The 22,831-nt window shown below is 44.2% G+C and overlaps 3 protein-coding genes across 3 annotated transcripts; 1 reads left to right on the forward strand and 2 right to left on the reverse strand.

The window, feature by feature from the left end:
* Positions 1 to 1,499: 1,499 nt before the first annotated feature.
* MYCFIDRAFT_198606 (uncharacterized protein) lies at positions 1,500 to 2,428 on the forward strand (the record flags this gene model as incomplete). Its single annotated transcript, XM_007931128.1, has 6 exons — positions 1,500 to 1,534; positions 1,818 to 1,853; positions 1,909 to 1,953; positions 2,033 to 2,120; positions 2,245 to 2,256; positions 2,336 to 2,428. The coding sequence occupies 6 exons, from the start codon at positions 1,500 to 1,502 to the stop codon at positions 2,426 to 2,428; spliced, it is 309 nt and encodes a 102-aa protein (XP_007929319.1).
* A 6,314-nt stretch (positions 2,429 to 8,742) lies between these two features.
* Positions 8,743 to 18,573, reverse strand: MYCFIDRAFT_177305 (uncharacterized protein; the record flags this gene model as incomplete). Its single annotated transcript, XM_007931129.1, has 4 exons — positions 8,743 to 8,771; positions 18,258 to 18,310; positions 18,338 to 18,510; positions 18,553 to 18,573. The coding sequence occupies 4 exons, from the start codon at positions 18,571 to 18,573 to the stop codon at positions 8,743 to 8,745; spliced, it is 276 nt and encodes a 91-aa protein (XP_007929320.1).
* A 1,338-nt stretch (positions 18,574 to 19,911) lies between these two features.
* On the reverse strand, positions 19,912 to 21,861 carry MYCFIDRAFT_116804 (uncharacterized protein; the record flags this gene model as incomplete). Its single annotated transcript, XM_007931130.2, has 2 exons — positions 19,912 to 20,586; positions 20,929 to 21,861. 2 exons carry the CDS (start codon positions 21,859 to 21,861, stop codon positions 19,912 to 19,914), a joined length of 1,608 nt encoding a protein of 535 aa, XP_007929321.1.
* Between the last annotated feature and the right edge of the window lie 970 nt (positions 21,862 to 22,831).

A 22,831-nucleotide genomic window follows, 5' to 3' on the forward strand; every position in this document is an offset into this window, starting at 1 on the left:
CGGGTAGGGAAGATAGTCTACGAAGACAGTTATTGTCGAACGAGGCCTTGCCGTAAAGGTAGGCCATCAATTGCTAGAAGCCTAGGGGCCTAGCGGATCATAATTCGATGTTTATCTAGTTGCTAGAAGCTTACTATATTAGTCTGCCGGATTATAGTACGGTGTAGGTTGCTAGGAGGCGACCTTTGCGGTCGGTAGATTGAAATATAGTCTATCTAATTATAATACGGTGCTTATTAAGACCCTTCTCGCCTAGCTTACGGCCCTTCTCTTTATTAAGGCTAACGGTAAGACGCAGCTCGCGCGCTCGGTCTTAGTATATATATATATATCCGCTTAGGCGTATTATACTAATCCTATTACAATAGCTTGTCTATGCTAGACGTAATCTTTCCGCTAGCCCTTAGCAACTTTCGGCAACTTTTAGCAACTTTTATATACTCTAGGCACTTAGTAGAGTCGTTCTGTTTAGCGCGCGTATATCGAGCGGCGTATATACTAAGTAGGTAAGAGGGTAAGCCCGGCTTCGCGGCGATACAGCATACACTATATTCTTATAGCCTTTTGTCTCTTAGCAGCTTTAGGGGCATATATATAGGAGCCTAGGGAGGTATAGTAACTAGCGGGTACGGCCGGAGAATAGCTTAGCGTAGAGTACTTTCGTATATTGCCGTGTCCTGCCTATAAAGGATTAGCGTATGCTTTATTTCGAGCGGCGGAAGATTGAAGTACGTTCTAGGCTTCTATAATACTATTCCGGGTATTTTAGGCAACTGCTAGGCACTTCGTATAGTAAATGCTAGGAAAAGTAGGGCCTTGCTATTGTTAATTAGCTGTCTATATAAAGTTTCTATATCTCTTAGGAACTTTTACTAACTTTCGGCTAATAAGAACGCGCGGATTGAAGCAGCCGGAGTAGACTAAGCATCAACCCTCCTAGTCCGCTCCTATAATAATAGGGCGAGCGAACGAGCTATTACTTTACTTGCCCTACATTTCCCTAGTAGTAAGCTTTAGATACTATTATTAGTTAGTTTTACGTTGCTCTTTAGTAGGACAATAGAACTCACTCCGCTCTTAGTCTTATAGGTATATATCTTAGATGTCTCTCTCTCGTTTCCTTCCTTTCTTCTTCTTCTACTAGATATCGTATACACCCTCTTACTATCGCCTATAACGTTACCTTAAATATAAGAACTACGTTAACAGTATAGAAAGTAACAAAATGCCGGGTCCTTTCTTTGCTCTAGCCGCTCGCGGCTACCCTCTCTTCGGCGTAGATATATATATTGCTTACTAGCTTCGAAGGTGTTAAGAGGCCGAGATAGTGCTAATAGGTATATAGGAGGATCGAGCTATAGTATACGCTACTCGGCGCGTTCGTCGCGCTATCCGCCGCCGCCGCCTCGTCGCTACTCGTCTACGTATATAGCAGCAGCAGCATTAACAGAAGTATACTAATCTTAGTCTTTAGCGTATTAGTAAGAGCGTATACTAATATGTCTAAGCGGCCCTTTCTTTGCGACCTTTTAGGGTATAGTAACGTACGTATCTTTGTCTATCGATCTCCGAGAATAATACTAATATATATAATAGCTATTAGCCTCCGCTAGCGCTAGTACTAGCTCTAGTACCTACTCCTACTCTAGCACCTACTCCTACTCCTACTCTAGCTCTAGCTCTAGTTCTAGTTCTAGCTCTAGCTCTAGCTCTAGTACCCGCTTCTACTCCTACTCTACTAGTTGCGCCGTAAGACGGCAAGTAAGTGTCTTAAAGCTCTAGTCGTCGGTAGTGTTAGTATACTAACTATATTATAGCGACGACGATATCAACTTCGGCCCTATTAGCGACGAGTAAGTTATTGCTTCGCACTGCTTACTATTATAGCAGATACTAACTATGCTATAGTAACGACTACAATCCTGCTACCGCTAGTAGCGACGATAACGAAGAGTAAGTAACTAATTCCTATTATACTATCGTAGAAGTGTAATTGCTAACTATGCTATAGCGAGAATAAACCCTTTACTAGCCCTACTACCGCTACGTTTGCGCCGCCTCCTACTACCGCCGTTCCTTTCTTCGCTCCGCCGGCCGCCGCACTAATAATAGGCGGGCAGGTTAGCAATATACCGCCTATCCCGGCTGGAGGTGCTATCGTGCCTCGCCCTTAGCCTGCTAGACCGCCGATTCTAGGCACGACGCCTAAGCCTACTTAGGCAATAGGACATTAGTAGTCTCTAGGCACTATCGACTGTAAGTTATATTAATCGAGCAAGCGATAGAACTAAGAGTTAACATATTTGTAGCCGCCTATACTAATCGCTTCCCGTAGCTATACTACGTTGTCCGTATTATAGAGACGACGTTAGGCCGTCGCTTTGCTCGCCCGTACGATACCTGCCGTCGCGACGGCTTCGAATGCTAGGGTTATTTAGAGGGCATTAAGGCCTTTATTAAGAAGCCTAGCCGTAGTTGTGCTCGCTATCGTCTCCGCAAGGTATAGCATTCTAGTCTTGTCTTCTTATACTAATATTAAGATATAAAGCTAACATTGTTTTAGATCCCTTACTCTTACCGCGACGAGGAGCCTAGGCTCGAGCTTAAGAGCCTAGCTCTAAAGCTAGATAGTTTCGGCGATGGCTTCGGTAGCGGCTATAGTAGTAGCAAGGATAGTAGGATAGGTAGTAGTACTTACGGTAGCCTCGCTGCCTGCTAATTCTTTTGCTTGTTCGCGTAGTAAGACCTAAAATATAGCAGTAAGTCGCACGATGCTTACTAAAGGTGTTCGGTGTTTAGCGTTTAGGCATAGCAGCTAGTCTGCTTCTTTGTTTGTTTCTTTGCTTTGCTGTTGCTGTTTGCTAGCCTTCGGGCATAATAGGCTATGTTCTTTACTTTGTTTTTATACTCTTAGCGGGTCTTCTATTTAGCGTTTAGGTATAGCAGTTCTGCTACTATAAATAAAGTCTCTTCTCGCTCTGCTAATCCTACTACTGTATTAATATTCTAGTGTCCTTGTTCCTCAACTTGCTAGCGTACTAATAGGCACTCTATAGGTCTATAGTAGAAGTCCTTCTCGGATTGCTATAGTATACCGGTAGCGTCTTTATTTATAGATTAATAGAGGGAAACGAATAATAGAGGCACTATTAAATAGAGTCGATTAAGCTACTTTCCGCTAACACAAGCTAGCAAAAGTGCTTAACACGATAGCGACGGCTCCTAGTAATAGGGGGGGGGGGTCTTAACGGCTTCGTTGTAACTATTCTTAAGGGTTGGCACTAATAATGTAGCCTAGCTCGGCGTTATTATCGACGTTTGACTTAGCGACCTCTATTATATTTAAGAGTGCGCCGGGCTAAGTATAGCTCTTCCTATCGCCGTCGATGCTGCTATAGGACAGACTAGCTTATTAATAGGCGACACTAGACGGTTGCTGCGTTAATTGATCGGTTAATCTACTAAAGCTTTAACGAGCTATTAGGCAAAAGCACTATTAGATTTTAACTAGAAAGCGATAGCATATACGAGATTTCTAGTAGAAGGTAGCAATAGTATTTAGATTCGATTAAAACCCGACAGCGAGCACTAGATTTCCGCTACAAACAGGCGGTAATAGTTAAATTTTAGTTTCTAATCTAGCGGTAGTGTTAAGTTTCGACTATAAACTATCGGTAATGTCTGCGATTCTGCTTTCGAAATGGCTGTAATAATGCGATTCGGCATCCGAGCTAGCGGTATGTATAAGATTCTACTTCTAGGCTAGCGGTATATATAAGATTCTGCTTCTAGGCTAGCGGTATATGTAAGATTCTACTTCCAGGCTAGCGGTATATATAAGATTCTGCTTCTAGGCTGGCGGTATATGTAAGATTCTGCTTCTAGGCTAGCGGTAATGTCTGAGATTCGGCATTAGACCTAGCCGTAATCCTAATGTTCTGACTCCGGACTAGCGGCAATGTCTAAGATTCTGCTTCTAGGCTAGCGGTATTGCTAGTATTCTGCTGCAGTTTAGCTTTCGTCTCTACTAAAAAGTTGCAAATATTAACATTAGAACAATCGCTAGATGTAGTCTTCTTAAGAGACACATACGCCCCTCGCATCCTCGTTAATGTTCTTACAGAGGCAAGGATCGCCTTAAATAGCGCTAAAGGTAGGTATAGCAACCTCGCTAAATTCTTCCTTCTCGGCAACTAGTATAGCTAGTATCTCTCGAATTTAGTGTCTATAGAATTAGGCTCTTCGATGTATCTCGTTCGGCCGATACTAACTATATCGAGCATACCTACTTCCGCCGACAACCGAAGGAACAATACGCTGCTACTTGCTATAGCGAGATGTTATATAACGACCGGCAGTTTAAATAAACAATATCTACATTCTCGATAGCTGTTTTAACATAAATATGCTATAACGACCGTATTCCGTGCTACTACTTTTCTTCTATCGTACCGACAATTTCTAGAAATGTAGTTAGCTATTAGTCGTGCTACCGGCGGAGGCATCGCCGCGACCTATAATAACGATTTGCTATACTAAAGATCAAACCGGACTGCCTAATGTCGATAAATCGTTAATCTCGGAATTATTAGCTAGGTATAGCCTAGTCGCCGTAGCTAGTATGCTTTCCTATCTCGAGTATATCCGCTTCTTCGTAGCCCTTCTCGTAGTCCTTCTCGTAGTCCTTATACTCGAAGATATACGCTATAAAGCGCTTAACGATATTATATTCTTCGTCGTCTTCTAGTAAAGATATATACTATAAAGCGCTTAATAGGCTTAGAATCGACGAAGTTAGTAAGTTATTGAGATGCAGCCTATCTTTTAGCGGTATTACTATATAGTGTCTATATAAGGACACTTTGCGACTACGGCGTCTAGATACACGATCTCGCCCTATACTAATTTCTAGCATCTTTTAGCATCTTTTAGCATCTTCTACTTAGTATCTCTCGGCGTCCCTTAGTCCGAGTAGTACTATCTATTCGCGGCTTTTTAATACTTCCGTATCGAGCTCGATTCGCGCGTTCGTATAAAAGTAACCTATAGTACCTCGTTGTTCGTCTTAAATATCGTAGTAGTATTGCAATATCGCGTCTCCTCGCGTTTAGCGTATAACGTCGGCAGGCCGGAAGATAGTCGACCTCGGATGTTCTAACGATTAGCTAAAAGTTGCTAAAAGTTGCTAAAAGTTCTAATCGGACATAAACTTCCGTTAGTATATACGTACAAGGCTGTAGAGGTTATTAGTATTAGCCGTAATATTCCTACCTATAATCGTAGTAGATCTAGTACTCGAGTATATACTCGGCAATCTCGAGAACATTTAGCAATCTTTAGCAACTCGGCGATAGTAGATCTTGTATTCGAACAGCTCCTCGAGTATATACTCGGCAAGGGTAAGAATATTTAGAAACTTTTATTAACTTTTAGCAACCCCGGCGGCAGTAGATCTTACATTCGAACAGCTCCTCGAGTATATACTCGGTAAGGGTGAGAACATTTAGAAACTTTTATTAACTTTTAGTAACCCCGGCGGCAGTAGATCTTATATTTAAACAGCTCCTTAAGCATATGCTCGGCAAGTCTAAGAATTTTTAGTAACTTTTATTAACTTTTAGCAACCCTAGCGGCAGTAGATCTTACAAGGTTTGATATAGTCTCTAGTTTATAATCTCGCCTATTAATCGCTTCCTCTAAGATAGTACGCTCGGCTCCTAAGAATACCTCGTCGTTGCTATCGGTAAGTACGTTAAGAGGCTCGCTCTGCTGTAGCTACTCCTACTAGCCGTAGTAATCTCGCTATCGGTATACTGAGAAAGCTATACTTTAAGTAGAAGGAGCTTGCTCTTGCCTTCGGAAGTATAGTATAGTGTAGTGCGATAATGCATAGCCGTTGTCGGTACCTAGATATTCGTTATACGATATAGCGTAAAACCTTACCTACGCCGTTATATATAGCAATTCGCTTTCTAACTACTACTTCTTCTTCTTCTTTATATTAATACTAACTGTATACCGGTATCCGCATTGCGTAACTAGCGATAGTATATACTAACAACACTACTACCTATATACCGGTATCCGCCTCGCGCGTAACTAGCGATAGTGTCTATTCCTCCTTTATCGTATATAGGTAGCTCTACAGCGATTAACACCGGATTCCTTGCTAGTTCTACGACTTGCTATCGCTAGAGCCGCTTAGTAAGATAGTTAGAGATAAGTAGTCGGATCTAAGCGAGCTATTATAGCGGTATACATATACTACTAGCGAGGAGCGAGGATTAGGGAGTAATACCGATATAGTAGCGCACATACTGCTAGCGAGGATCTCCTAACTGCGGCGATAACTAGTAGACTCCGATAGGCGCCGACTGCGCACTCGACGTAGCAAACACTACTAATAAGGCCTAACGAGGGTTGTTTAGTTTAAGCGCAGTGCAAACTACAGAGGTCTCTAATAGGCTTAGCTAAGGTAAAAACTCTTTAGTAAGTTATACCGATAAAGCATCGGCTAAGGTAAAAACTCTTTAATAAGGTATACCGACGCCCTCTCTCCTAATAAGTAGATAGGTTCGTAGCATTACTATTAGGTAATTCCTTAGTAGATAGTCTTCTTGTCTATTGCTATAAGGGCTTCCTACGTTAGGCTCTTCTCTAGATACTAAACGCATATCTAGTTGAGCTTGCGTAATTGTATAGGTTGTTCTCGAATCCCGATTTAGTTCGAATTCAGACTCCTAACAGCTATAATCGTCTTAATCTTCTACTCGGTAATAGGAGCGTACGATATCGGATATAGCGCTCTAGGAAGCGAGTGCGCGGTAGCTAATTTCGGCTGCGACCGTATAAGGGTTTAGCTATACTGTAGTTCCGCGGTACGAATAGGCGTCCTTAGGCAAGACGTCTCTATAGGGGCATTAAGACCGAGCGCATTAAGACTGCTTCATACCTACAGTACGCACCCTCCCCGAACCGAGCGTATTAAGACTGCTTTACACCTATAGTACGCACCCTCCCCGAACCGAGCGCATTAAGACTGCTTTATACCTATAGTGCGTACCCTCGACAAAAATATACCTTATATCTTTTAATATCTTCAGGCGCGGTTCAACCTTTGTTCTCTATATAGCATCGGTTAGTACCTAGCATCTAACTCTTTAAGTTCGCTAGTATATACGTACGTGTTTTATACGCTTGTAATAAGTACCCGTTCTATATACCTTGTCCTAGTCCTTCGGGTCCTTTAGTTATGCGTACTATAGTTAGTAATAGAATGCGTTAAGGACTTTTTATAATAACGGCTTGCTTCGGCTCGCTTAAGTATAAGTCTATAGGCAATGTGTGCTTCTAGTGTATACTTCGTAGTGTATGCTTCTATAGCCGCTTAGTAGCCGCTAAGCATCGGTTAGTACCTAGCATCTAACTCTTTAAGTTCGCTAGTATATACGTACGTGTTTTATACGCTTGTAATAAGTACCCGTTCTATATACCTTGTCCTAGTCCTTCGGGTCCTTTAGTTATGCGTACTATAGTTGGTAATAGAATGCGTTAAGGACTTTTTATAATAACGGCTTGCTTCGGCTCGCTTAAGTATAAGTCTATAGGCAATGTGTGCTTCTAGTGTATACTTCGTAGTGTATGCTTCTATAGCCGCTTAGTAGCCGCTAGGAAATCAGATCCCCGGACGCCACTATTCGTTTTCTCTGCCTTCTATAGCAACCAAGTCCTTCTAGTAGATCGTAACTTAGGGAGAGTCTAAGCAATAGGAGGGTATTAACGTAAGAGGCCGCTAGGTTCTCGAATGTATATTATTACTCTACGTATCTATCCTTGCCGTACATATTGTAGTGCTAATAGCTGCGGTGCAATAAGTATAGTTCTAGTTTTAGTGTTATTATTAGACTTCGAGGAGATGCTTAGGCTCGGAGGCGGTTCTTCGGTATGCCTAAGGACGCTATCGTTATCGTATTAGACACTTTTGTTAGCGCCTTTTGCTAGAAATGCGCCTAATCGACGTATCTCGCTAGATTAGATGTTGTGCTATTATAAAAGTCGAATACCGCGAGAGTCGTAAAGCTAGTATTATAATACGCGGAGGGAAGGATTCGCGATATTTAATCCCGCCAATTAAGGGCTCTATTATAGTAAATCCGGGGTCTTAGCGGGATCGGCATCCTTGTCCTTTCCTCTTTCGTATTACTAACATTCAAAACGACTAAGTCTAATCTACTGTTTCTACGCCTCTAGGTATTATCCGCGCGCCTTAATTCTACCGAATTTACGATAAGGATAGCTCTTGAAATGATTAGGGAATCATTTAGAGAGTATAAGCGACGACATTCTAACCTATGTTACCTAGCGACACTATTAGAGAACATTATAAGCAGGAGAATGGAGAGTCTATATAACAAGAGATAGAAGATAAAAGCATATTATAGGGAGGTAGAGATAGCAGTATCATTTCAAATCAAGAATCTATATACTTATAGTTGCCGACTCTACGGTATCGATAGCGGCCGCACTTCTTATTGCTAGCACTACTATTATATGCCGTCTTACCCTCCTTAGTATATATACGACAAGTATAGCCTAGACGGGCACAGCGCTTGCAAGTAGGCATACGTAGCTCTCTACTATCTGTCTCTTCGATGCGGCCGATATACGTTAATCTAATCTGCGTCTCGTTTAAGCTCTATACCTACAGCTTTATAGATTTAGAATAGTAGGCATTTTCAGCCTCTAGGCAGCGTAGCGCAATGCGTAGGCCACTTAGACCCTTCTTCTTCTTCTTCGGAGCCTAAGTTAGTAGTACTAGAGCTAGAGTAGGTACTAGCGGTAGTAGTACCCTAGTTATAGTTGCTAAAGACGAAGCTAGAGGCGGAGGCGGAGGCGGAGGCAGAGAGACAAGAGGCAGACCTTAGCGAGAGCGATCTTACTAGCGACGTACCTACGTACTTAGACTAGAGCGGCGAGATAGTGCTACTAGAGCTAGTAGCGCTACACTAACGACGCTGAGATACATTAGCTGCTGCTTAAATAAAGCGAAGCTCGAAGGCTCGAAAACATATAAGTCTAGTGCGTTAATATCCTAAACCGAGAAGTCCTGCTGCTACTACTACTACTACTACTATTGTAGTAGAAGCGCCTACGCCTTAGAAGATAGGAAGTCGATCGCAAAGTCCGTAATATTATTAAATTCTTAGTTAGATATAGTAGCGGCAGCGACGGCGAGGTATTAAAGGCAAGGATAATGTCTATATCGCTAAAGAAGAAAGGAAGAGAAGAAGCAGAATACGCGAAAGTATTATTTCTGCTACTATTATTATGCCCGACAATGCGAAGTCTATCGGATCTTACCTCGTACTATTATTATTAACAACCCGGCTTTACTTTAGCTATTATCTAATAGCTTAGCATTCTCAGTAACGGGCATAAGCGCTAGCTAGCAACGCAACTACGCCTAAAAGTTCGCAACTACGCCTAAAACTCCGCGACTAGTACCTCCCTCTTATAGCAAGCACGGCCCGCCTAGATCTTATTAGAGGCATAAAGTAGCAGAGCTATCCGAGCAATAGCTATATACCTAGCTTAAAGCCGGACCGGTTAAATTCGTACACATACTACGTAAGATTCTTAGTAGCAGTTAGCAAAAGCACGCTCGATCGAAATGTTCTACGAGGCCTGTCTCTAGCGACTATATACTAGCTATATATATATCGAACTATATGTCTTGCTTCCTAAGGCAAGACTATAGGGTTAGTTGCTGTTCCTACTAAAGAGCCGCTATTATATTGTACGATCTCGCATCTACTCCTCTTATAGTAAGGCGTTTTAGGGAATAGCGTAAAGTCGGCTACTAGGTACTGTTCGTCTAGTCGCTATATAGAAGCTCCTATTCGAGATGAGATACTAGCATTGCTATATAGTATATAGAACCCCGTACTAGAAGGGATTGCCGCATCTGTCGTACGGAAGATAGCCGCTCGCGGAGTAGAAGGTAGCTTTTATACTAGCATTAGTATAGAGCATCTAGTATCGCGTACGACTTGTAAATTTCGACGTTTAAGCTCTTTAACGGTAAGACAGAGGTCGGCATCTTACTAGTAACTATTATTCTCGTAGGCTTCCGCCTCTAGTTGCGCGTCCTTAGCATATAAGGCTAGTCCGAGATCTGATTTCCGATAAAATTAATAGTAGCGCTATCCTATACTATAATAGATTGCTCTTAAACCTATATTTAATCGACCTCTTTAAGGGCAGCACCTTATTCTATTAATAGAGCAACGTTCTAAAAGTTGCTAAAAGTTGCTAAAAGTTACTAAAAGTTACAGTTAGAGAACGTTAAACAGAGTATAGATTAGCGCGATACCTCATTCCGTCGATAGAGCAACGTTCTAGAAGTTACTAAAAGTTGCTAAAAGTTGCTAAAAGTTGAATAGATTAGGGCGATAACTTACTCGCTATAGATTAGTAAAAGCGCCTCGGTAGTTCGGCGAAGAAACTATTTAGCAGGCGTTAAACAGGTACGTGTTCGATACGTTACTATAGGCTAATTATAAAGGGAAAGCTGTTTAGGCTAAGTTTCGAATATTAGGCTAGAAGAAGGTTTGTAATATACGACAAGTTTAAGCGCCTATATCTCTTATTTATCGATACCGGTCTCGACCCCGTTATTAGCACCCTTTATCGCAGTATACTTTCCTGTCTCTTTCTGCCTACGTCGCCGGGTAGTCCTGTCCGTAGGAGGAATCTTTGCTTTTGCTCTACGCCGTAGCGCCTTCTTTACGCTAGGCTGTTTCCTAGAGTCCTTAAGCAAGTCGACCTTCTGCTTCTTAGAGGCCGTTTGCTCTAGGTTCTCTTACGAAGGCCTTTTGTACTGTTGCTAATTCAACTAGTTGTCTAGAGCGGCCTAGACATTAAGCTTTAGTAGCGTAGAATATAGAGCTAGAGGAGGATTTATCTAGCCTTTCGGGGTACTCGGCAGGTTAGAGGGAGGCTTTCTTATTAGCGGCGAAGGCAATGTCTCGGGTACGTCGATCCTATTACTGCCTTCTATACGCGAATCTATATTGTTCCTAGTAGCTCTATCTAGGCGTAATGTCTGCTAAGCAGCCTCTGTATCGCCTTAAGACCTCGGTATAGGGCTATTATCAATTAAGATAGCGTCCTTTAGGTCCGCCTTTACGGCAATTCTAAATGTCTATAAGCTAGTCTCCTTTGGCCGTTCTTTGTAAGGCATTGCCTATACTCTTAATTTATACTGCTCGAGAGGTTCTGTCTTGATCGGCGTAGTAAAGTCCGGTTAGTCCTTAATAGTATTAATAGCGTTAGCGGCGGCATCGTCCTAGGCCTAGCTAGAGTTATTAAGGTCTAGCGTTTCTTACCGCCTCGATATTTCTTACTATATAGCACGTTTAAGACGGCACTCCTTCTTCTTTGCCTTAGCGGCCTCGTACAATCGCCTAGACCTCGCGTCTAAGCTAAGTATATAGATATAGAGCATCTAGTAGCTATCTAACTTCTTAAAGGTAACGATCTATAACTCTAGGGGAAGTATACTATCGACTACGAGCTCGCGCGGTTTATTATTAGATTTGCCGATAGAACTAATAAAGAAGTGCCGATAGTAATCGTTAACCTCGGTTTCTGGATTGCATTCGTGCTTGTTAAGAATATAATGCATAAGATCGCCGCTAGAAAATGTATATACGTTATCGAGAAGTAGCCCGACTTGCTTATTATATAGCTGCTAAGGTTAGCTATCTACGTAATCGAGTACGCCCTCCTCGTCTACTACTATAGAGCTATAAGTTACTTTAAAGATAGCACGGTATACCTTAGGCGCTGCTAGCTGACTTGCTTCCCTACTTGCGGCCGACGCCTGCCTAGCCTAATACGCTCGGAAAGTAGGAGTTCGCGAGAGCCCCTAGTTCGGAGTGTATACTTGCAGTGCTAGTAGTCTTATAGTAGAACCCCGCCCGAGGGTACTCTCTCTAGTAGGTATACCTACCTAGTCGTAATTCCGTATAGTATAGGCATTCTTCTTATTTAAATGCCTTTTCTGCCGTTAGGGTTCTGCCTTGTTAACGATAGAATAGGTAAAGCGCGGGACGGGCTATAGTCGAGACGGTACGCGAGACGAAGATAAAGCTACTAATATAGAGACGACTAACGCTGCCCGACTCTGCTACTACTACGATCGAGGGGCTAGAGATAACGATCGGACGATATAGGTATTATTACTAGACATAGAAGATTGCCGGTTTAGTGTTAGAATACCTGCTATAGATAGACTAGTTTGCCGTAATAGCGATCGCCGTAATAGCGTTTGCCGTAATATTAACTGCCGTAATGTCGACTGCCGCATTATAGCTCTAAAAGTCTCGTATAGAGTCTTCGGGTTCTAGAAACCGCAAAAGTGGCATCTAGGCTTAAGGCGGTTAGCCTACTCTTCTTCGTGTATAAAGCCCGCTACGCTATAGACTTCATTCTCGAGCTAGTACTCTTGTTTATCGAAACGCGTTAGCTCCGATAATTGTTACGGCCTTCGTTAAGACATCGTAGTTAACTACTCTATCGCCTTAACCGATATATAATAAGCAGTAGAGTAAGAGGGAAACGGAGATCTGTTAGGTTCATCTAACTATCTACGTATAGGGAGAGAAAGGGGGTTTATCGCGGCTCGCTTACGCGATTAGGAGGTCCTTGCTACTAGCGGTGCTGCGTCTTCGCTAACTTAGGTAATAGGGTGTATATAGGGAGCCTCGAGTACGGTAAGAAGGTTAGTAGGAAAGAGCGTTAACGAAGGATCGAGAGGAAATTGTGTTCGACATACTAGCGGTACTACTAGTAATAAACGATAGCAGCTACTAAGTCAAGCTCGAGAACTTTGCCGGAATAAGCGCTAGCTGCTAATTCTTAGGTTAGGTTAATTAGGCTCGTCTACGAATCAAAAGCGTAGCTAGAATGCGGCCTATCTTAACTGTCGCTATTATCTCCCTAATTCTTATCGTCGGCACTTCTATAACCTAGGTTACTACTAGAGTTATTGTAGTACAGACCGTCTAAGAGGTCCGCTAAGGGCTAGTCTTCGGGTTGAACGCGCCTAGTATACCTTGTCTTATTAGCCGCAGTAAAGACTATATCGTTATCGCGGTTTAGACGCTAGTGCCTAGCGTGCCTTAGTAGCTCCGACTTAGGTAGATCTTAGCCGCTCTAGAACAAGGAATGTAGTGCTTTACGCAAACGCATGTAAGCCTGTACGTAAAGCTGCTAGTGTTCGAAATCCACCTCGCCGCCCTATAATAGTATTATAAAACCTTGCTCCGCGAGCATCGTTGTATATATATACAATATAGCTTCGGGTAGGTACTTATCTAGGTTAAAGCCTTCGAGATCCGCTTTTATATTAACTAGAAGCTTAGGTAGTACTTGAACGCCGAACTGCTCTACGCCGAACCTATATAGATGCCTATCGAGGAGGACCGGAATACTAGAGAGCACGTTCTCGCCTTAAGCTCTAATCTTGTAATAGTTCTATAAATAACAGAATTCGTCTATTACGCTCCTTATAATCGGCATATATACGAAGAGCATAGCGATCCGGTCGTGCTTGTTATTAGATAGAAATGCCCCTTATAGATAGAGCGTAAGGAAGAGTTTGCGGAGACTAAAGAGAGCCTTAGCCGACTAGCCCTAGATAGTCTTAATCCTCTGATTTATACGGCTTGTACTATAGCGCACTATTTCGCTAAAAGTTAGTTCTATTAGCGCGATATCCTCCGCGGCCTCTTTATTATACTCGCTATTAAGAGTGCGGCGGATCGTAATATAGGCGTTAGCAGCTATAGTAGTCTCTAGTCTACGGTCGGATTGTAGGATTAGCGGAGCATATCCGAGCGTTTTAATAATCGAAATATATTAGGCTATAACTAAGACTATAGTGCGAGCAGTAATGCTAACGTACATCTATTTAATTATTCGTAAGAACGTATTAACTACGCCGTAGATTTAGAAACCCTAGAGTTCGAAGGAGCAGTATATATCTATAGACTAGGAATAGTTCGGTCCTAGAGACGGCTAGCTAGCCCTAGATTTAAGGCATTAGCTACGTAGACTAGTGGATTTGTACTATATATACTATTGGCGTCTTATACTCCGACGCCGCCTCTCGATACCTGCTAGGTTAATGTCTCTAAGCACTCTATAGATGCGATTACGGCCGACAATATTGTAACTCTAGCGCAGGTACTAGTAGAGATTTCGTCGTCCGTAGTTGTTAATTCTCTTACGTTGTAGCTCGGCCTATAGAATATCGTAGATGCCGAGCAGGTATTCCTATTCTGTACTCTTAGGGATTTGTTTATAAAGCTAAAGAGACCTCCTAATGTCGCGAAGCCGTCGGAGCCTAATATTAATACCGTCGTCTTAAAGATATCCTTAAGCTTCAGTATCGGATATCTACGTATAGTAGAAATAGAACTTAATACGTTCCTCGAGGATTGCGATATCGTATATATAGTAATTCGATGCTCGGTTCGGAGAGGTTACGCCCTATGTTTTTAGACGTAATCTGAATTAAGAAAGCCTAATACGTGTTTCGAAATTGTCGTAAAGTGTATTAATAATATCCTAATACGTCGCGCTACGGTCTATCCGAGTTTCTATCTAGGCTCTAGCGAAGTCAATATTAATAGGGTAGCGACTAACTATTATAAACGAGTATTCGCGTAAGCTTCGAAGAGAGTGTCGAAGAGAGCTTAGTAATAACTAAATGCAACTTGTCTACACTAATGCTGCCTGCTCTATACCGCGCTTAGGATCTAGATTAGCGAGTTAGCGGACTACTAAGAAAGTAATTCTATTTAGTATAGCGTATAGCGCCTAGTAATCTCAAAGTATACTCTAACGTGCGTAATCTTGTTATATAGTTAGGGCGAAGGCGCGAAAGGCTTGTGTCCCTAGCCGAAGGCTGTCTGCTATAGGATTAATCTACTAGCGATAGGCGGCGGTACTGCGCCGTTAGCGGGTTATAGCTAGATTAGCAAGGGGTAATAGAATCCAGGTATTAAGAAGCGTAATAGTTACTATGCTCGTATTGCCTCGCAAGCGTTCTTTATTATATTTCTAAAGCCCGGCTAGGCTTTACTATACTAATGCTTATTACTAAGTCACTTACTTAGCATGCTACCCGATCTTGATTCTCTATATTATAACTACCGCGATAAACCCGAAATTGAGTATTGCGGTACTCCTCCTATATCCCCGGATAGTACTTAGTATTGCGTAATCGACCTTTGTAGTCTATTCCGCTCGAAATCGTACGTCTTATCGGACAGCTCGTATCTATAGTATTAACAAGCTGCTAGGCACATCGAAGGCTTATAGCTACTAGAGAGTAGACAGAATAAGCATATTAATGTCCTACTACGCTAACTTAGCTAGGGGTTAAACGTCGTATACCGACCTTGCCGTACCCTATCTTACGATCCCTCTAAGTCTAACTCGTACGGTATATTAGCGTTCTTCTCTCGATAGCGGCTAACACACCGGTAGTAACGTCGAGTATCTCGGTTTCCGCTCGGTTAAGATTATACGCGATATAGTTGCGGATAGTAAATATATTACAGTCGTCCTATACCGGCGCGGCTTTCGAATCTATCGTTTTGCGACAATACTAGGATTAGTATCTCGCGGCTCCGACCCTCTAAGCACCGTTATAGCGATACGTAGGAGGAGGATATTAAGTGTTACTAATACAGATCTAAGCGTCGCCGAGAGGGTGAAACTCCGTAGACATCCTAGCAAAAGCATTCGAGGACTACGCTTAAGAAAACAGTAGGGCTGATTTCCTCTACGCTCCGAGCAACGAGACTAAAAACTCCGACGTACGCTAGCAGTATATTATATCTTCTTATCGTAATCTATAGCTAAAACCAGTTTCTCCTTTAGCAGTATAAGCAATAGGCCCTCGGGCTATTACTAATGCGATAGCGCTAAATATATCCGTAATCGCTTATCGATACGGCTTAAAGACTAGCCGAGCGGGCGTAGAACTGCCGTTATTGCGAGGTATCGATTCGAGTTGTAGTAATAGACTTACTTAGTATTAGACTTTATAAGAAGTGTTGCGCTAAGGCGAGATAGGGGTTCGAGAACTTTTATTAACTTTTAGCTAATTAGAGCGCTTCGCTTCTGCTTTGAAAACACGGCAAGGACTTGCATATATAGAACAAGTCGTAAAGCTAATTAGATACTGCTATACTTAGTTACAGGCACGACGTTCCGCTAAAGACTATACATTCGGCGCTTCCCTTCGACGCGACTATAACTACGAACAAGCCTTAACAAAGCCCGCTATTAGATTTAAGAAGCATAGATTTTAGCTAGGTATAAAGTAGATACTATATCTAGTAGCAGTACTTACCGCGGTGAACGGTTCTAAAAGTTGTTAAAAGTTAAAGAGAAGGCACTATTTTAAGAGGCAAGGTAGTGCCCTATCGCTACGATACGATATATCTAGAAGGCTAATCGTATCTAGATTTAAGGCGGTACTCGAATCTATAGGAACAGATACTAGGATCGCGGGCAGCAATAGCAGCATATATTAAGCGTAAGGGTCCCGATATAGCACGTCTCGCTACTACCGATATAGAGCTAGATTAGCTTTATTTAATTAAACCCTCTCCGATAGCTTCTAGTAGCTAGAGCTTAGCTTTTGTCTTAGTGCTAGGCATTGCAGCCTTTTAGACTAACGACATTAGCGTGCCTATTACTCCTTATTAATACTACGATCGCTGCTTTTAATACTGTCTTAGACTTCGAGCGAGTATCAACTTCGACAACTTTTAGCAACTTTTAGTAACTTTTAGTATCCCGTATATCTCGTATTCTACTTGTCGGGGCCGTACTATTTTACTTCACGCTTTCTGTAGCTTTAGCTATAACGTACTTCCGTTCTTCTATCTCGCTTTAAACGCGGAAGGTCCGCATTCTAACTCTATATTAAGCTTTAGCAACTTTTATCCTCCTTGTCCTCGAGTATAGGAAGATTCTGCTGTCTCTAGGTTCTTATACTATCTTTTAGCATCTTTCGGCATCTTTCGGCATCTTTTAGAATCTCTATATCCCTAATGATTAGAGGGCTCTATAAACTCGCATTGCGCTTAAGGTTAATAGATCCGCCTTCTACCTATCTCTTTGTCTTCTTAAGCCGACTTTTAGCAACTTTTAGCAACTTTTAGAACCTCTATATCCCTAATAATTAGAGTATTCTATAAACTCGCATTTCGTTTAAGGTTAATAGGTTCGCCTTTAGCCTACCTCTCTGTCTTCTTATACTAACCTTTAGCAACTTTTAGCAACTCTTAATATCTCTATACGCTCGAGGATCGGAAGGTCCTACGATCTATAGGCTATAATATCAACTTTCGGCAACTTTTAGCAACTTTTAGTAACTCTCCGTAGGTCTAACTAATATCTAGCGTTCTATAATATCGCTAATGCCGATATATCTTCTGTTGCTGTCGCTACTGTTGTTATTCCTATTATTTCTATCTGCTCGGCCGCGAAGACGAGAACAGATAAGAAATCTATATAGCTTAACTTCACTTTGTAATTTAAAGTTAAACACTAATATTTACGACACTCGATATCTTCCGCTATAACTATCAATTTGCGTTCTAATTACGGTTAAAATTTCCCTATCGACGTAATAAAGCCTAGCGCTTATATATAGAATAATCCTACTAAGTCGACCTCGCCGTCGCTATTACTACGAGCATACCTATAAAGTCTTAGCATTACGTCCTACCCTCTACCTATCGAAAATTGCCGCTACTACTACTAAGACGTCTTAAACCTACTACTAGTAGGATCTCCTCGTCGCTACGATCCTTAACGTATCTATTTTGCCGCCTAAATATCTACCGCTAATACTACTATAACCTAGACCGAGATTTCCGTCCTAACCGTTACTTTCGCTATCTACTACCCCCGTTAGCGTATATATATATATATACTACCCCTCTATTAGCATCCCTATCGCTACTTCCGTCCCTATACTCTCTAAATCCTACTACTTTCCTCTTTCTCGGCGCTGCCCGAGTAGTTATATTTATTCTTAAATTTAGTGTACTTAGAACCGCCTAGCGGTTCTAAGTATAGGTTAGTATCTAATCCCCCCCTTTAGCTTAGTAGAAATAATAATTACTAATACTACTTGTCTTATTACACAATAAGGATATATATAACACCGCGGTTGCTAAACTGATTCATCAAATTCCCAATCAAATCCATCAAATTCAAACTAAATTCAGCTAACCAATCAATTCACAGTAATTCAAGATTCATTTTTTTGAATTTCCGGAGCTTTGCCAGTCTGGAGCCCGCTGCCCCGCGATCAGCGGGCGTGAAGTGTGTGACGGAACCCTGGATATTACGGGCTGTAAGTTGCGTAGGCAGTCCAAGTGCCGGGCAAGGCAGATCATAGCCTGAGAGGGTCTCGTACTCGTTCAGGTACCTATTTTTAGAAGATTAGGTAATGCTGACTCTAGGTCTCGTCTCGTCCATCTGCCGTGTTTTCAACTACTATTGAGTCCGATAGGTTGTCAAAGAATTTGGATTATCTCCAGTAAGCTCGATGCTTCGCAATCGGACTGAAGAATGCCGTCTATCGAACGGTAGCAGTCTCGGACTTGATTGAGGGCGATACAGCCTCCGAAGAAAGCAGTGAGATATAGAATATTGAGGGACTGATCACGATGCATCATGTACGAGGCGACATCTTGGGAATACCAGCGACGCATCTAGCCGACAGTCGACTCTCAGTCTTGCCTGAGTCGACGGGGAGGTATTGTGGTCTACTAGAAGCTGTACTTCATCGGCATCATCAAAGACAACCAGCGGAACGATTGAGCACGCTTCTGAGATCCATCCGATTCGAATCTCCCTGAAGGAATTGATCCGGCGGCCGTCGAGAATCGCGTTTCTTCTGAAGGTCTGAAGAAACCCGCTAGAAGATCTTCGAACAGCAATGGAGGCAGCTCAGTCCCGGAAGGAGCTCTGCGGCCCATAGCAAGATATGTCGTGTAAGCATCTGCAGACTTCATGGCCTGTACAAAGTCGTCCCGATCGACTGCAACATCATGCCATCTTACTTCTAAGCTCCTGGCCGCCAAAAATTCCTGCTTTACCCAGATCCGTTGAAGCCACGAAGCTTTGTGAAGAGATTGCAGACGTGCTCAGGCTTCGTGCAAACGACGGTCGCGAAGTCCTGCGAAGAAGTCCTGTCGAGCGATGAGCATTTCCAGATCATCTGCCAATGGTGTGGGCAGATCGTCGAGCATGTCATCTCCTAGCCATATGATTACTGCAGTACGAGAGAGCACGGTACTGCACTCGCCTCTGTAATTTGGGAACGAAGATGCCATTTCCATGCTCGATCTCGGCCACATGAAGCTGGGCAATAGGCGATTGGGACGCAGTCCCTGGATACAGGGCCAGAACACGTGGTTGAGTGCTTCCGATGCGAGAGTACTGCGATGGAGCAGCTGTATACTTATACGTATGCGTGTCAAGTGCGATGGTTCTTTGCCGATATTTCTCCGGAACGGTCTTGGCATTGATGACATGACTGGTACCTAGGCTGGCTAGCAGAGATTGAACGTACTCGTCGTACTGTGGAGCTAGAAAACGTCGCAGAGTTCTGTCAAAATCGCCTCCGATGAGGGTTCCCTTGACGGGGCGTGATTATTGATAGATGGACGAGAATCAATCAGCTCAAGTACAATCCACACGGCTCTGCCAACATATAAATCTTGTATGTGCGATGTACATTTCCCTCCCGTGAACCCTTCTCCCCGAACGCCACGCTGAATCGACACGGCAAACGGCAAACATCAATAATGATCATCGCATGTAGCGAGCGCTCAACCCAGAAAATGCGTCTGGACTATGCCTTCCGTTTCCCGCAAAGCCTTGAAAATCCACGCTTTCCTTGCTCACATGGCTCGGTTGTCCGAAAGGGTTCGTGTTGCCCGACATCATCGATACAGGCATGGTCGCGCTCCGTTGGGGCATCTGCTCTAGCTGTGGCGGCTGCTGCTGCTGTAGTGTGCCGTCCTCCGGCAGTGTTTGGAGAGGTCTTTGCGGCGCCATTTGTGGATAATTATACAAAGATAATATTGAAGATTTGTCGTGCTTAATGCCTGAGCCTTGTTGGCCGTAGCTTTGCCCAAAGTTAACGTATCCTGGTTGTTGCTGATGGGGCAAGAGCTGCGGGTGCTGCTGCACTTGCTGATCCCATGGATTCGGTGCGCCACTCTGGGATTGCTGAGGCTGGAATTGCTGGGTCGCTTGCTGCTGCCAGGGATTCGGTGCTGCAGTCTGTTGAGGTTGCTGCACCGCTTGAGCCCACGGATTCTGTTGCACAGTCTGCTGCTGTTGCTGAGGCTGCTGCCAAGGGTTCTGAGCATCGCCCTGCTGAGGTTGCTGAGGGCCCCATGGGTTCGAGGGCTGGCCGGAAAGGAATTGCTCCTGAGCAGGTTGCTGAGCTTGCTGCGGCTGCGAGAAGAAGTCGGTCTGCTGTCCGTAGATTGGTTGAGGAGAGGCAACAGGCTGCTGCTGGATGACGTTCTGCTGCTGCCAAGGGTCGCCAGCGTACGAGGCTGCCTGCTGTTGCTGAGGGAGTTGTTGTGCCCAAGGATTGCTTGGCGTCAGGCTTTGCTGCGTGCTTTGCTGCGCCCAGGGATTTGATGGCTGTGCAGCGTGTGGAGAGACCGCTGGCTGCCACGCTTGTCCAGCGGGTGGATATGTAGTGCCCTGCTGATGCTGCTGTTGGAAGAATGGGTTGTTTGCTTGCAGAACATTGCCGTTCTGGTAATATGCCTGCTGATTCGATTGTCCACCTTGTTGGGGTTGTGAGACTTGCAAATTTTGGAAGCTATTCTCAAGCGTCGTCTGCGCCTGAGTCTGCTGTGGCTGCGCTGGAGACTGCAAGAATGGGTTCCAGGACGCAGAAGCAGTAGACTGCGGTGGAACAGATGCCGCGCGAGCAGGGATTGGCGGAGGTGCAGAATCTCGGATCTCCCACGGATTGCTGTCCTTTTTCTTCTCTATCGATATTCCGTTGGTACCAAAGCTTCCCATGGACACGGGGGTCAGTGCTCTCGGAGCCGGTGTGGCGGATCGCGAAATGGGCCTGGTTCCTTCTCCTAATCTCACCAGAGTCTCGACTGCCTTCTCAACATTCCCACCTGTGCCCTTGAGCACTTCAGTGTTTTTAGAATTGTCGTTGAACCCCATGTCTCGCAAGTAGGCCAATTTTTGGTTGAAATTATTATCTACTGTGGTGATCTTCATGCCAAATAAGCGGCTGGGTTTGTTGATGCCCTTGGGACTCGGCAGCTCGTGAGATCGCTCGCTACCGCTGTAGGCGGGAGACAGCGGAGGTGTGATCCTTTCCTGACGTTTCGATAGGGCAGCGCTGGATGATCGCAGAGTGAAGCCAAATCGTTTCGTCGGCTTCGGAGGTAGATCTGGTCCTTCCTCGCTCCATGAGCCAGTTCCAGTGCCCGTGCTGCCTGTATTCTGTATGGTTTGCCTCGGGGCACCTCGGCCTGAGCTCAATGTCCGCTGTTCGTATTTCTGGCGTATGTATCGCTCAATGGCAGAGTCGACCTCGTCAACATCGATCGGAATCTCGGGCTTGACATTCTGCGGGTTGTAGATCTTGTTGCTCGCCACATTTCCCACCGTCTTCATGTTGTCGACCTGCTCCGCGCTCCAGCTGTCCATTGACAGCGATTTCACCTTGGAGACATGTGTGCCTAGCTTCCGGTGCAGCGCGGCACAGCGCATGCACAAGAAAATGCCCAAGTTCCAGCTGGCCCAGGCGGGATTCTTCGCAGCGCAGTCGGCGCATCGATCGTTGCCGGGCACGGAGCGGATCAGGTCGTGCAGCGTGCGCTCGTTGCGGGCTTGCTGCCGCTTGCTGATTGCGCCGGCCATTTTGTCGAATCCTCAGATCCTCAGACTCTCAAGCTCTCCCGCTGCCGCTGCCGCTGCCTCGTGCTCCCCGACTGTCGCGTGTCCTCGGCAGCGTTTCGACACTCGTTCGGTGCGACGGCGAGGGCGAGCGGCGAGCGCGTGGTTGTGACGTGGCCGTGTCCTGTCCTGCCCCCCCCTTTCGCCGCTCGCGACAACCACCGCACTCCGCAGACCGCAGATACTCAAAGCACGCACTCAGAGAGAGGAAAGGACAGCAGACATGCGAGAAAGGCCCGGATTAACAAATGCTTGACATACGGCAAAAGAGGCGTCCCAAGGAACACCGCGACAGAGCGACAGAGCGACAGACGTGGGTTCAACAAGTTGTTCGTGTGGCGCGAGTAAGAGATTAGGATGCCGATCAAGCGGCGTTGGTATTAAATTATTAATAACATGGCAAACCACTTAGAGACAAGTTTGTTATTCACAACTATTAGTAATGTTCATCGACGAGACAGGCCCTGGTTAGCAACAGTTATTAAGAATTAATGCGTCTGTTATTCATTTCTTGAACTTTCTCCTCAAACTTCTCATAAGACTCTACGACACGTTTCGACTGTGTCAAGCATATGCGGGCATTCACACGACCACTCAATCGGAGTAATTGCAATATTCTCAGCACTTCACGAGACAGCGACACAACCGATTGTCTCCTCGCCGCCAATGTTGTGCCGCCGAAGAAATCGAAGCCTGAATATCGCCTTCGCCTTCTCAGACAGCTCTTCCCGCAGCGTTGTATCAGCCACATGTGCAAGACGCCTTGGTGTTTCGGGTCTTCGAC

The sequence above is a fragment of the Pseudocercospora fijiensis genome, assembly GCF_000340215.1.
Source record: "Pseudocercospora fijiensis CIRAD86 unplaced genomic scaffold MYCFIscaffold_7, whole genome shotgun sequence".
Taxonomy (NCBI): Eukaryota; Fungi; Ascomycota; class Dothideomycetes; order Mycosphaerellales; family Mycosphaerellaceae; genus Pseudocercospora; species Pseudocercospora fijiensis.